Source organism: Chrysemys picta, chromosome 8 (assembly GCF_011386835.1).
Source record: "Chrysemys picta bellii isolate R12L10 chromosome 8, ASM1138683v2, whole genome shotgun sequence".
Classification (NCBI taxonomy): domain Eukaryota; kingdom Metazoa; phylum Chordata; order Testudines; family Emydidae; genus Chrysemys; species Chrysemys picta.
The window spans coordinates 82099064-82111808 of NC_088798.1; the positions used below are offsets into that span (position 1 = coordinate 82099064).

General features: G+C 40.6%; 1 protein-coding gene across 15 annotated transcripts in view; it reads right to left on the minus strand.

Moving 5' to 3' along the window:
* Positions 1-12745, minus strand: part of TENM2 (teneurin transmembrane protein 2) — a 1090181-nt gene that overhangs the window by 127030 nt on the left and 950406 nt on the right. For all 15 annotated transcript variants that reach the window (XM_065554888.1, XM_065554886.1, XM_065554895.1 and 12 more), the window contains 2 exons: positions 9711-9905; positions 756-956 (listed from right to left, as the gene is read on the minus strand). In XM_065554888.1, coding sequence (XP_065410960.1) covers positions 756-956; positions 9711-9905 — 396 coding nt within the window. The remainder of the gene's footprint in view (positions 1-755; positions 957-9710; positions 9906-12745) is intronic.

The following is a 12745-nucleotide window of genomic DNA, read 5'->3' on the forward strand; positions in this document are numbered from 1 at the left end:
TGCCCTCGCCTGCGGTTACCTACCCGGAAGCTCCCATTGGCCATGGTTCCCTGTTCCTGGCCAATGGGAGCTGTGGGGGGCGGTGCCTGCAGGTGAGGGAAGCACGCGGAGCCCTCTGCCCTCCCTCCCCCAGGGGCTGCAGGGACGTGCTGCCAGCTGCTTCTCTCCGCTTAGCTCTGCGGCACCACGGGGGTGGCAATCCCGCAGGCCAGTTCCAAAGCCCTGATGGGCCAGATCCGGCCTATGGGCTGTAGTTTGCCTACCCCTGATCTATGCCATTGAAGGACTATATTTTGTTGGTACCCTGGCCATAGTGGATATTTCCTAGGTTGTGTGTATCAGGGCACCTCCAGCTGGGGGCAGAGAAGGCCTGATAGATATCACAATTCTGAAAATATTTTAAAATTATTCCTTATTAGTATAAACCCTTTTGTTTGCAAATGGGGACACCGAGACACAAAGAGGTTAAGTGACTTACCACAGGCCCTAGTGTCAGAATAGGGAGGTGGAACACAGTATTTCCTAGATCCCAGTCCTGTGTTCAGAACATTACAATGTATAGTATCTATCATGTAGCTGCTCATTTATAATAGCTAGAGTATAACAAACTGTTCACTGATCAGATGCTGAAAGAGTAATGTAAGTCTCATGTAAATAATTTGTATTATAATCTTGTATTTGATATTCTAATGTTAACAGTATAGTAAACAGGACAGGTAGATTATTGCAAAGCAGGGTAGAAATCTTTTTCTTACCAACGGAGCAGTCAGGACCCATCCAGTTAGGATCACAGCTACAGAGGCCTGTGTCAGAGAGGTATGTCCCATGCCCACTACATTGGTCTGGACACTGGGCTCTGGGAAGTTCACAGTTTAGGCCACCCCAGCCCGGGCTACAGAGACATTCTCCATTCACACAAACACCTTGATTGGAGCAGGTTGGATCCAAGCAATCAACTGAACAAAGAAAACAAAACAAATACTGTGTGAATAAAGGTTGGTTCCTACGGGTGTATAGTTTGGATGATACTGCTGGACAGATCAGTGCTTTGTAAGTTTATACTATTACAGTGAATATACCAAACTCTTGCAGTTGTTTTTTAGACCATTTATATCTGTTTTGAGAACTGGTGAAGACAAAATGTCTTTGCTAGGACACAGGCTCTAAAAGTTGAAAAAAATAATGTACCAACTTTAACTAATTGTTATGATTGTTACTAATGTTATAGTACTGTAAAAGAGAAATATTATTAAACCCATGTCACAAATGGAAAATGGAAGCACAAAGTGATTGCCCATGGTCATAGAGATTAACATTTTCAAAAGCACCTACATGACTTTGGAGCTCAAGTCCCATTTTCAAAAGTGACTTGAATACTCAGGGGCCTAAGACTCACTGACTTAGGTTCCGTTAGCCTTCTAAGTCACTCATGAGCTTTTGAATATTTTATTCATAGTCATTGGCTGAGCTGTGATTAGAACCTAAGAATCCCAATTGCCTAAACCCTGTTCCAACCAGTAGCCATATTTCTTCTCTTAACAAAAGCCAAGATACATCTTCCCCATTTCTCAATCTGAAAAAAAGGTAATTGTTTAAAATGGGATTTTTTTATGGTGGTGGAAAGACATTTGCAGGTGTCATCTTGGATTTCACTGAACAATGGGATGCTATTGTTGTATCAGAAGTGAACTCATGGTGACATCATAGTTTTCAAAGTGTTTACCTTATATCAAGTGTTTGTTTAAGTGAACTGCACCTTACTGTAAATGTCAACCTAAAGGTTTATGAACAACCTTCCACTATGGAACTGATGACCAAGATCAAACTGATGTCCTAAGTAAAATGAATTAATGCCTTGACTAGTTCACAACTCAAGAACTAAGAATGATTGGCATTCGCTCTTGAGGCAATATGAAGTACGGCGTGTATAATGAAAGTGATTTATCTCTCATCTTTTCCCAAAGATTATCCTTCTAAATGAAGGAAGAGACAATTTCACTGAACTCTGCATGAACAATACCTGATCTTTCAAATCTCAGCCTTTTCCATAAACACAAATTCTTGTCAAATTATTTTAAGAGACATTATAGAACCTTTAAACATGAGTATATAGATCAGGTACTTTGCACAGGATTGAAGCAGACACGAACTTAGAGATAACAGGAGTAATCAAAATTTTTTTGATTTTAATTCAGATTACAATACTACAGGAATAAATTACTATAGCATTTCTAGTGAGATTATGGACTATAATGATGGCATTGGCCACATTTTTGCAAATAATTTAATATTCAGTTAATTGGTTTTGGAAATATAACATATTTTACTATTTATAGGCAAACCTGGAGGGTTTGGATGTTCAGTTCAGATAAGCTTCCAAAAGTTCAGAAGTTTATCCAAACTTCTTTGGTCTATAAATCAAGCTGGATATTTCAGAAGAACAGAGTCCCCATTGAGATGTTGGCACTTTCTGCTTTTGGCAGGATCCAAAGTACTGTCAAAAGTCAGAATAGTCTCTTCCGCGGTATTTTGGTATTTCTTCTCAATCCGGCAAACAATTTATTTGTTAATTTTTTATTAATTATTATTATTATAAAAAGACCCTCCAAACTAACTTTGAATGACCCTCAGAGCTCATCGTGACTCTGGGAAAAAGATTACAGTTTGGTGAATTTTATCTATTATATTTAAAAGAAATTTTGGAATGGGTAAATCCCAAAGTTTATTTTTAAAAAAGAGATAATAAAATATGTGTGCTATTTTAAATTTCTGCCTCAAAGTATAGATAACCATAAAAAGTATTGTGGAATACTGATGTGGGGTAGCTTTTAGGAATGTATAACCCATCCACTTAAAATTGAAGCAATAATAAAAGCAGCGCAGAGAGCATGAAAAATACCTCCCTCTTACAGATGAATTAGCCATCTTTCCACTTTCTTGAATTATGGTACGCAGGCAGAGGAAAAGCAGTTGAGATTTATTACCTCAGAATACACCTGTCATCACCCCCCCTCCACACACACACTTATTTTGTAGAATAACTTGCGCTAAACCTCTCTGTCTATTGTTCTAGATAAATACATTTTACAGCTATTTAAAATCCATCATCTGGCTGAGTAACAGCATTCAGACTTTAAAGGAGCAGTGAGTTTACTTTGGTTTCAAATCTTGTTCCAATTTTATACAATGCTTTTAGGGTTGATATCTAGGGTCAGATCCTCAGCTGGTGTAAATTGGCAGAACTTCATTCACTTCAATGAAGCTAAACTGATTTACTCCAGCTAAGGTTCTAGCCCCACATCTTCAGAAGGGGGTTATTTATTTAATAAAGATTTAGAAATGGAATCGCTGTGGTGTTTAAACAAAGGATAGTGTGCTTTAGCAGTTAAGTATGTGAGACTTAGAACCCACAGCCCCTTGGCAGCTTAGATCATTAGAACTCATTTAGTGTTGGGCTCTCTGTAGATTTGACAAAAAGGGTAGAGAATGCAATTTGTATCCCTAAGGACAAAAAAAGAGGTCAAGGAGTTTTCCGAACAATATGTACTCTAAACCTCCAAAGAATCATGAATTACATTTATGAAGTTAAATGTCACTGAAAAATGACTCAACCATGAAGCTGACAAGAAAAACACTGTTAACTTAACCTAATTTGTCAATTTCACTTGTCTCTCCCCAAACCATACTGAATGAAACCTGACAAATATGCCATTTCATTTTCATGTGCAAATTTGTTAATAGAGCAAGAGTGTTTATGCAGCAAAAATTGTGGATTGCAAATATCGATTTTGGTGCCACTGCCATTACAGGTAAATTGTTTGAATGATATGACTATGATGAATATCAGAAATAAAATGCTAACTGGAAGAAAAAAAATGCTGACCCACAGTTGCTAATTTCTTTTCCCAGTTGAAAAATGGCATATGAATCAAACTGACCCATTCTTTTCAGACACACAAATCAACAGAAGAGATTTCATACTTTAATATAAATTCAGGTATGTTTACCTGTTCTGTTATGCAGTTAAATCATTTAGAAAATTTAAATAAGACTGGGTGAATGCTTAAAATGTTGAGAAACCATTTCATATTCCATCCTTTATTCAATAGCTCCTGAATTAATGTGTAAAATATTTACAGAAGGGAAATAATTTTGAGGTAGCAATGTCATTGCTATGGAATTTTTATTTTATTTGCCAAATGATGTATGCAAAAGGTTATTTTAACCTTTCTTTTCATGTTATTGTCCCTTCCAAGTTTGCAGTTAATACAGCTTGCCTTCTGCAATCCATTTCTCTTTTAAAAACCTTATCTTTTCAAGCATTGCTTATTAAATCAGAGTCATAGAATATTAGGATAGGAAGAGACCTCAGAAGGTCATCTAGTCCAATCCCCTGCTCAAAGCACTACCAACACCAACTAAATCATCCCAGCCAGGGCTTTGTCAAGCCAGACCTTAAAAACCTCTAAGGATGGAGACTCCAACACCTTCTTAGGTAACCCATTCACCACCCTCCTAGTGAAATAGTGTTTCCAAATATCCAACCTAGACCTCCCCAACCGCAACTTGAGACCATTGCTCCTTTTTCTGTCATCTGCCACCACTGAGAACAGCCTAGCTCCATCCTCTTTGGAACCCCCCTTCAGATAGTTGAAGGCTCCTATCAAATCCCCCCTCACTCGTCTCTTCTGCAGACTAAATAACCCCAGTTCCCTGAGCCTTTCCTCGTAAGTCATGTGCCCCAGCCCTCTAATAATTTTCGTTGCCCTCCGCTGGACTCTCTCCAATTTGTCCACATCCCTTCTGTAGTGAGGGGACCAAAACTGGACACACCACTCCAGGTGTGGCCTAACCTGTGCCGAATAGAGGGGAATAATCACTTTCCTCAATCTGCTGGCAATGCTCCTACTAATACAGCTCGATATGCCATTGGCCTTTTTGGCAACAAGGGCACACTGCTGACTCATATCCAGCTTCTCATCCACTATTATCCCCAGGTCCTTTTCTGCAGAACTGCTGCTTAGCCAGTCAGTCCCCAGCCTGTAGCAGTGCATGGGATTCTTCCTTCCTAAGTGCAGGACTCTGCACTTGTCCTTGTTGAACCTCATCAGATTTCTTTTGGCCCAATCCTCCAATTTGTCTAGGTCACTCTGGACCCTATCCATACCCTCCAGCGTATCTACCTCTCCCCACAACTTAGTGTCATCTTGCTGAGGGTGGAATTCTAGGGTCCATATTTTGCTACTCTCCTTTCTTCCTTTCGTCAGGATCCTGAACTCAACCATCTCGTGGTCACTGCTGCCTAGGTTGCCACCCACTTCTACTTCCCCTACCAATTCTTCCCTGTTCGTAAGCAGCAGGTCAAGAGGCGCACGGCCCCTAGTTGGCTCCTAGCACTTGTACCAGAAAGGTGTCCCCAACACTCTCCAAAAACTTCCTGGATTGTCTGTGCATTGCTGTATTGCTCTCCCAGCAGATGTCAGGGTGATTGAAGTCCCCCATTAGAACCAGGGCCTGTGATCTGGAAACTTCAGTTAGTTGTCTGAAGAAAGACTCGTCTACCTCATCCTTCTGATCCGGTGGTCTATAGCACACTCCCACCACAACATCACCCTTGTTGCTCTCTTCTCTAAACTTAACCCAAAGACTCTCAACAGGCTGTTCTCCAGTTTCATACTGAAGCTCTGAGCAATCATACCACTCTCTTACATACAATGCAACCACTCCACCTTTCCTCCCGTATCTGTCCTTCCTGAACAGTTTATACCCATCCATGACAGTGCTCCAGTCATGTGAACTGCCCCACCAAGTTTCTGTTATTCTGATCACATCATAGTTCCTTGATTGTGCCAGGACTTCCAATTCTTCCTGCTTGTTTCTTAGGCTTCTTACGTTTGTGTACATGCACCTAAGATAGCTAGCAGATTGCCCTACTTTCTCAGTATGAATCAGGAGGCTTCCTGTACTGTACCCTCCTCCTTGTGTTTCCTCCTGGTATCCTACTTCCCCACTTACCTCTGGGCTTAGGTCACCATCCCCCAGTGAACCTAATTTAAAGCCCTCCTCACTAGGTTAGCAACCCTGCCTACAAAGATACATCCTCCTTCCTAACATACAAATTCACTGCTCCGAAACTTTATTAATGCACAGTTAAAGTTGATTGGCATTCACATCATCAGCAAAATTTTCAGCACAGATAGTACTTAAATAAACCTTAAACTCAGCCCTTTGGAGCTGGCAAGAGCCACTGTGGATATATTGCAAAGTATGTTTCAGCCAGGGCTGCCCTCTCATAAACAGATACGAGGAATGACTAAGTAAGAGTGCTACTTTACATGCTGTGCCCCACAGAATTGTATTCTCTCATTGCTCTACAGGGGGCACTCCAACTGCCTTCATTGTGTTAGGTACAATGGTACAGATCAGTGCAGGAATTATTTGCAGCAGGTCGCCACCGCTCACGCTACGATATGAGGAAAGGTGTTTCTCCACCAAAGGGATCACAAACACCTCGTTTCTGTGCTTGTGGAAGCAGAGAAGCACAATAATCTATTCTTGCCCTGAGGATTTGTAACAATAAGGTAGCATATATGAGAGTGCTCTACAGGGCAGAGGAGATGTTCCATGGGGAATCCTTAGACCAAAGGGTCAAGGGATAGTAGCATCGGGCAACTCTCGGCTGGCTTGTATACTCAGATACCAGCTCTGCTTCCTCCTGCCCCTTATACAAATATTGTAAGTATTATAAAATGTTGATGTCACATAATTTTTAGGGAGGGGGGACTGTATCTGTGGCAGCTCTTGCTTAAAGGGCCTCAAATTTGGATCATTAACCCTACTCTGAATCCTCATGAGGCAATCTGAGTAAGTATGGAAAATTGGCTGCTGAAATCCACAAAGTACTCTAAACAGTAAATTAGCCTCACCTTAACTATAGTGATGTCACAACCCTACTATAATTTCTTATAGACTTTTGGGATTACAATTTATAATTAGTGTAGAATTTAATTAATGGCAAATGTTTATGGAATCCCTAAAACACTCCAATATGTATTTGGGTGAAACGGCACCTAGAATGCTGTGTTCTGCTCTGGAAACCTCAGCATCAGAAAGATGCAGAGAAATTGGAGGGAATCTGAAGAAAAGCAACACAATTGATTGAGTGTCAGGTGGAACTGTTTCATGAGGACAGCTACAAATTAATAAATATGTATAACCTGGCTAAATGATAACAAAAGAAGATAGGATTGGTCATAGCTGTCTATAAGGTTATAAAAACCAAGGTAGGAGAGGAATCGTTTAGTGTGGCACAAAGTGGAATTAATAGGATGAAATGAAAGACAGGTAAATTTAGGCTAACTATCAGGAAAGCCCTCCTAATGCTGACATCTTTTAGATTATTCTTTTGAATCTACCATATTTTAACAAGGGATGAGGTGGAATCCCATAACTAATTTTAAACTAGACTGAACAAAAGGTAACATTTATATTTAAGGGAACATTCCTGCACCCTGGAATGGGATGGATGCAAAGGGATGTGCTTTAATCAGTCTTTTCCACCACTGATGATTTTTATGCAACTCCATGAGAATGTTAGATTTGGGCATTTTATTGTACAATGTTGTAAGAACCCCCACTAATCACCTACTGCCAGCTGAACTGTAAATTTCCCTTTCTGGGAGTTGGCAAGGACACTACTGAATTGACCACTTTTGGCATGATCCAAAGCCCACTGAAATCAACGGAAAGATCTCCACTGACTTTTGGATTAAATCCTTAATCCATATGGTGCTGTAAACAATTCCTGGGAGAAGGTGACAGGAAAACACTCTATAGTAGTTGGCTTAATTAACCCAGTGTTGATAGTCTAGTAGTGAGGCTAAGGATTATGGGCATCTATCTGCTTCCAGCAAATTAAGGGACAAAAGTCTCATTCACTTATGAGGATGGAGGATCTGATCTCTACAGAATAGGTCTGAAACATAGTGGTATTGGGCGGGGAAACCCTGTATTTTCTCCAATCATGTTCTTTGATGGGAGAAGAGCTATTTACTAGCCTATGAGATGAGTTAGTGCTCTCAATCTAGTTCTTAGCAGATAGAGTCCTCTTACGCCACAGTTAGAATGCTCAGTAGAGAGCCAAGTTTTGAATCAGAATGGTCACAGACCTACCATCTCAACCCAAGCTGAGAAACACTAACTGGCTGATCCAGATGGGGTGACTTGAACTAACATGACCCTGTTGTGATGATAAGCAGAGGACTTCAGAGCTGTCTATCTAGGAACCCTCTGGAGCAAGGGTAGACAAACTACAGCCCGGGAGCTTCAGACGTTTTAATCCAGCCCTGGAGCTCCCTCCGGGGAGCGGGGTCGAGGGCTTGCGCTGCTCCCGGAAGCAGCAGCATGTCCCCCCTCTGGCTCCTACGTGTAGGGGCAGCCAGGGGCCTCTGCACGCTGCCCCTGCCCCAAGCGCCACCCCTGCAGCTCCCAATGGCCAGGAACCATGGCCACTGGAAGCTGCAGGAGTGGCGCCTATGGATGGGGCAGTGTGCAGAGCTGCCTGACCGTGCCTCCATGTAGGAGCCGGAGGAGTTACATGCTGCTGCTTCTGGGAGCTGCTGCTTGAGGAAAGCACCGCCTGGAGCCTGCACTCCTGACCCTCCCTGTGCCCCAACCGCCTGCCCCAGCCCTGATCCCCCTCCCGCCCTCCAAACCCCTCTGTCCCAGCCCAGAGCTCCCTCCTGCATCCCCAACCCCTCATTCCCAGCCCCACCCCAGAGCCCGTACCCCCAGCCGGAGCCCTCACCCTCTCCTGCACCCCAACCCCCAAATTCATGAGCATTCATGGCCCGCCATACAATTTCCATAGCCAGATGTGGCCCTCGGGCCAAAATGTTTGCCCATCCCTGCTCTGGAGCATTAAATTCACTTTTTAAAACAACAAGATTAAAAAAAGACAGTGCTCCAATTTATCTAGGTTGCAACAGAAGAGATGAGGAACAAACACTGCTGGGCTTGATCTATGACCATTTACGGTGAGGCTATTTTGTTAAACCCTCTCATTTTTGTCTACACAAAAGCTGCGGCTACTTACATTTTCAATACAAGGAGCTTTTTAGCATTCATTAAATTGGTGTCTTTCCTATGTACCATCTACTTTTCTTTAATTCTATGAGATTGTCTGTAACAAGAGTGATTTACCCTACATGATGCCTCAAGTGACATGGATACCTGCAGTCTTCTAAATCCAGCTCCTCTTTTCTGCATTAATTATGACTGAAACGTTTGCCTTTTGTCAGTTTTCAATTATGCCATTTTCTATACCACTTCTCTCTTTTGTTTGTTTCACCATTTTACATTTTTTAAATGTTGAATAAATATAATCCATTAAAAAAAGAAAGAAAAGAATCATCTTGACTCTTCAACAAAAGAATCACCCAGATTTACCTGTGGCAGACAATTCTACCACTGCAGAATAATAAGGACCTTAACTACATGGCAGATCAAAAAATATAATTTAAAGTTTCACAGGCCCGTAAAACTGGAGGTACCAAAATTTTGAAATTCCCTCCTCAGTACTCTGTTATAATAGTTTTACACTACAGTATAATCATAGCATTTTTTCCTCTTCCCTGCCCTCCTTCCCATTTAGCTCCACAAACCATAAGACAAGCTCAAAGCAGAGACAGAGTTTGTACTGTAGCATTTACCTTCCTCACAGTTTTCTCCTTTGTAGCCGACAGAGCAGACACAGTTTCCTTCAACACAAGAACCATGACCTCCACAAGAGGGATCAATACACTGGCTGATGGGTACATCACATTCTGGCCCTTTCCAACCACTGTAGCACAAACAGGTTCCTTTGGAATATTGTCCATTGCCACTGCACAGAACTGGGCAGGCAGCTGGAAAATGCAATGAGATAAAGAGAGCACACTGAGTCATATATGAAAGCCCATAAAAGTGCTCTAAAAATAAACTGCTAAGCTACTGATTGATACATTTAAAGGTGTTAATTTAATGGAAAATGCTAAGTCAGACTTTAATAATTCAGTATTTGATTACTCAAAGTATGGGTATGATTAATTATCTGTAGATAATAAATACAAGCACACACATTTGCTGTCCATACTCAATATATAGTTGCTATTCATTATTCAGACTGTTGACTTAATATTCAGAACTACGGAGAAGTCTGCAATGATTATCAGTAACAAGTCAGAATGAATGGATTTGATTCTGATGTCACACTGGTTTTACACCTGAGTAATTCCTGATTTACAGAGAGTAAGGCTCTAATGATGCATTCGAAGTAAGTCCCATTGCATGTTGCTATACAACACTAGTTTGGCCAATTTTTTTCTTACATGGTGTTTTGAATGATCTGTACCCAAAACTTCATCATTTTTAGTCCATAACTTTGGGCATCTTGGGCAAAGCAATAATTCAAGCCTCCATTTGCATCACTTTCATCCTGCCACTAGGAGAAAGGCTGGGACTGAGAAAGAATGAACAGTGCAAATGGCAATTATATGAACTGCAGTGCCTGCTAAAGACTGGGAGAATGATTACCAGCCACAAAAATGGAGAAAACAAGAATGACAGACAGAGAGGGTCTTAAGAAGGGGCGAGGATGCATTACTTTGCCTGATATTGTTTGGTGGCAGTAGATCTGTTGAAAACAATGAGAATGTTTCCCCCTTTTCCCACTCCCCACCATGACTGGACAGCAATGCTAAGTTCTACAAAGTTAAAAATACTGGTGCACAAGAGCTGCATTCCATTTTTAAAAAGGCCTTTATTTTTAATTGTATGATTACTATTATTTTCCCTTAACTTGAACCACCAGCAAGCACTGAAATATCAGATGTAGAATGAAGAATGAGTTCACAGTGGTACCCAAGCTATTTCTGCATTATACACTTGGGACCTAATCCTGCAGTCCTACTCCCTTGAGTTGTCCTATTGATCCCATTAAGAAGACTGGGTCCTATTTTGCAATAATCTATACGTTTTTAAAAATGAAAGGATTGATTAGAAGGAATATATTCAGACCAATGTTAATGTTGCTCATTGTGACCCTAGTAGTTAGCCAATATTCAAGGCTGTGCAGGTTTTTCCCCTTAGAAGCGAAATTGATAATAGAGCCAGGTATCTGTGATGCAGTCATATATATTTACATAGAATGTACATAGTTCTGTTTCTCTGAACACAGCAGGAATCAAAAGGCAGGAGGCAGTTCCTTTGCTCACAGCTCCAAGCCCCTTTCTAACCAGCTCTCTGCCTAAAAGCTGACCCACCCCTCGAGATGCTTCAAAAGAATTTCAGTAACTGTACTTTAGCAGAATTTCCAGACTACTATCTTTTAAATTCATTTAAAAATGACAGATGTTCACATGCAAATTGCCACAGAAGGATATATAGTAAGGGCCATGTGCTCAGAGACAGCCTCTGATTTTGCAATCCCAAAAATATGCATGCAAGTATGTGTACTTACATCACTGTATGTAGACATGTTCTGTACATGCACACAGGTATTTGCATGTCTAGGTTGAAAAGCTGGGTGATCAAACAATGAACTGCATGCACAAATGGGAATGCATGAGGCCAGTTGAAAATATAGTCAAGTGTCTTTGAATAAAACCTAAGTATCTAATTTTTGCTGGGGGTCCAGCAACTAAATATTTACACAATCCAAACTTAGCTCAGGTGAACCAACCACATTTGAGTCTACAAAACAGAACTCTAAATTGTGTGTGCCTGGGCTTACAGACATGACTTTATCCCATCATCCTCCCATCCATGAAGTGTGGGGAGAAGTTCATCTGTGGTAGGTTAGGTTTGTCTCCTGAGCCAAAATAGCCTTACAATGTGTTGCTGAGGGGGGAGGAGGAGTGGATTAAAAAATATAGAAAGAAAGAAAGAAAGAAAGAAAGAAAGAAAGAAAGAAAGAAAGAAAGAAAGAAAGAAAGGTCTCTATATCCAAACTCTATTTCCTCTTGGTTCTTAATATGAAAATTGTGCAACTTCACAATGTAAAACCCCAAAATTCAATAGGATCCCAGATTAAGATTTTTTTAACTCTTTCATAGCACCTCTAACAACTAATATAAATGTGGAGCATATGCTCTTCTGTAATATAGAATATAGCAACAATAGAATTCTTTTTCAGATTCTTAATATTGTTTCATTAACACTCAGTGCTTAATTTCTCTTAAAAAAATCTGCATTCCCAGTGGTAGAGCAATACTTGTATGTTGTTTAGACAAAGCTGCACAGTTTCCTAGTTATGTTTATATGATATATAAAATACAGAACTGCCAAATTAGAAATGAAGTTCTTTATTATTCCATTGGGAATTGTAGAAGAGACAGATATACTGTGAACTTCTTACCAATGATCTCAAAGCTGACCTTCTGGGAACACTTTCTCTAGGGAATAATTAATTCAGCCTCTGTAATAACTCAAACCAGGACTTCCTCTTAACAAAGATTAAGCTGCTGCTACTGATATAATATGCATGTTTAGTGTGTGCGTGCACATTGTGTGAGAGGGAGATGGATTATCGTTCACAAGAAACTAAATTGAGACCAACCATTTCACTCTCAGCATCAAACTCAACTGGAAATAAGGTCCCACTGCTGCAAAGATTTATGTGAAATAGATCACCTACAACAACCTATTTCATAGATCTGCAAAATAACATTACAGTAAGGTTCTACTACCTGTATCCTTCTTGGTTTTT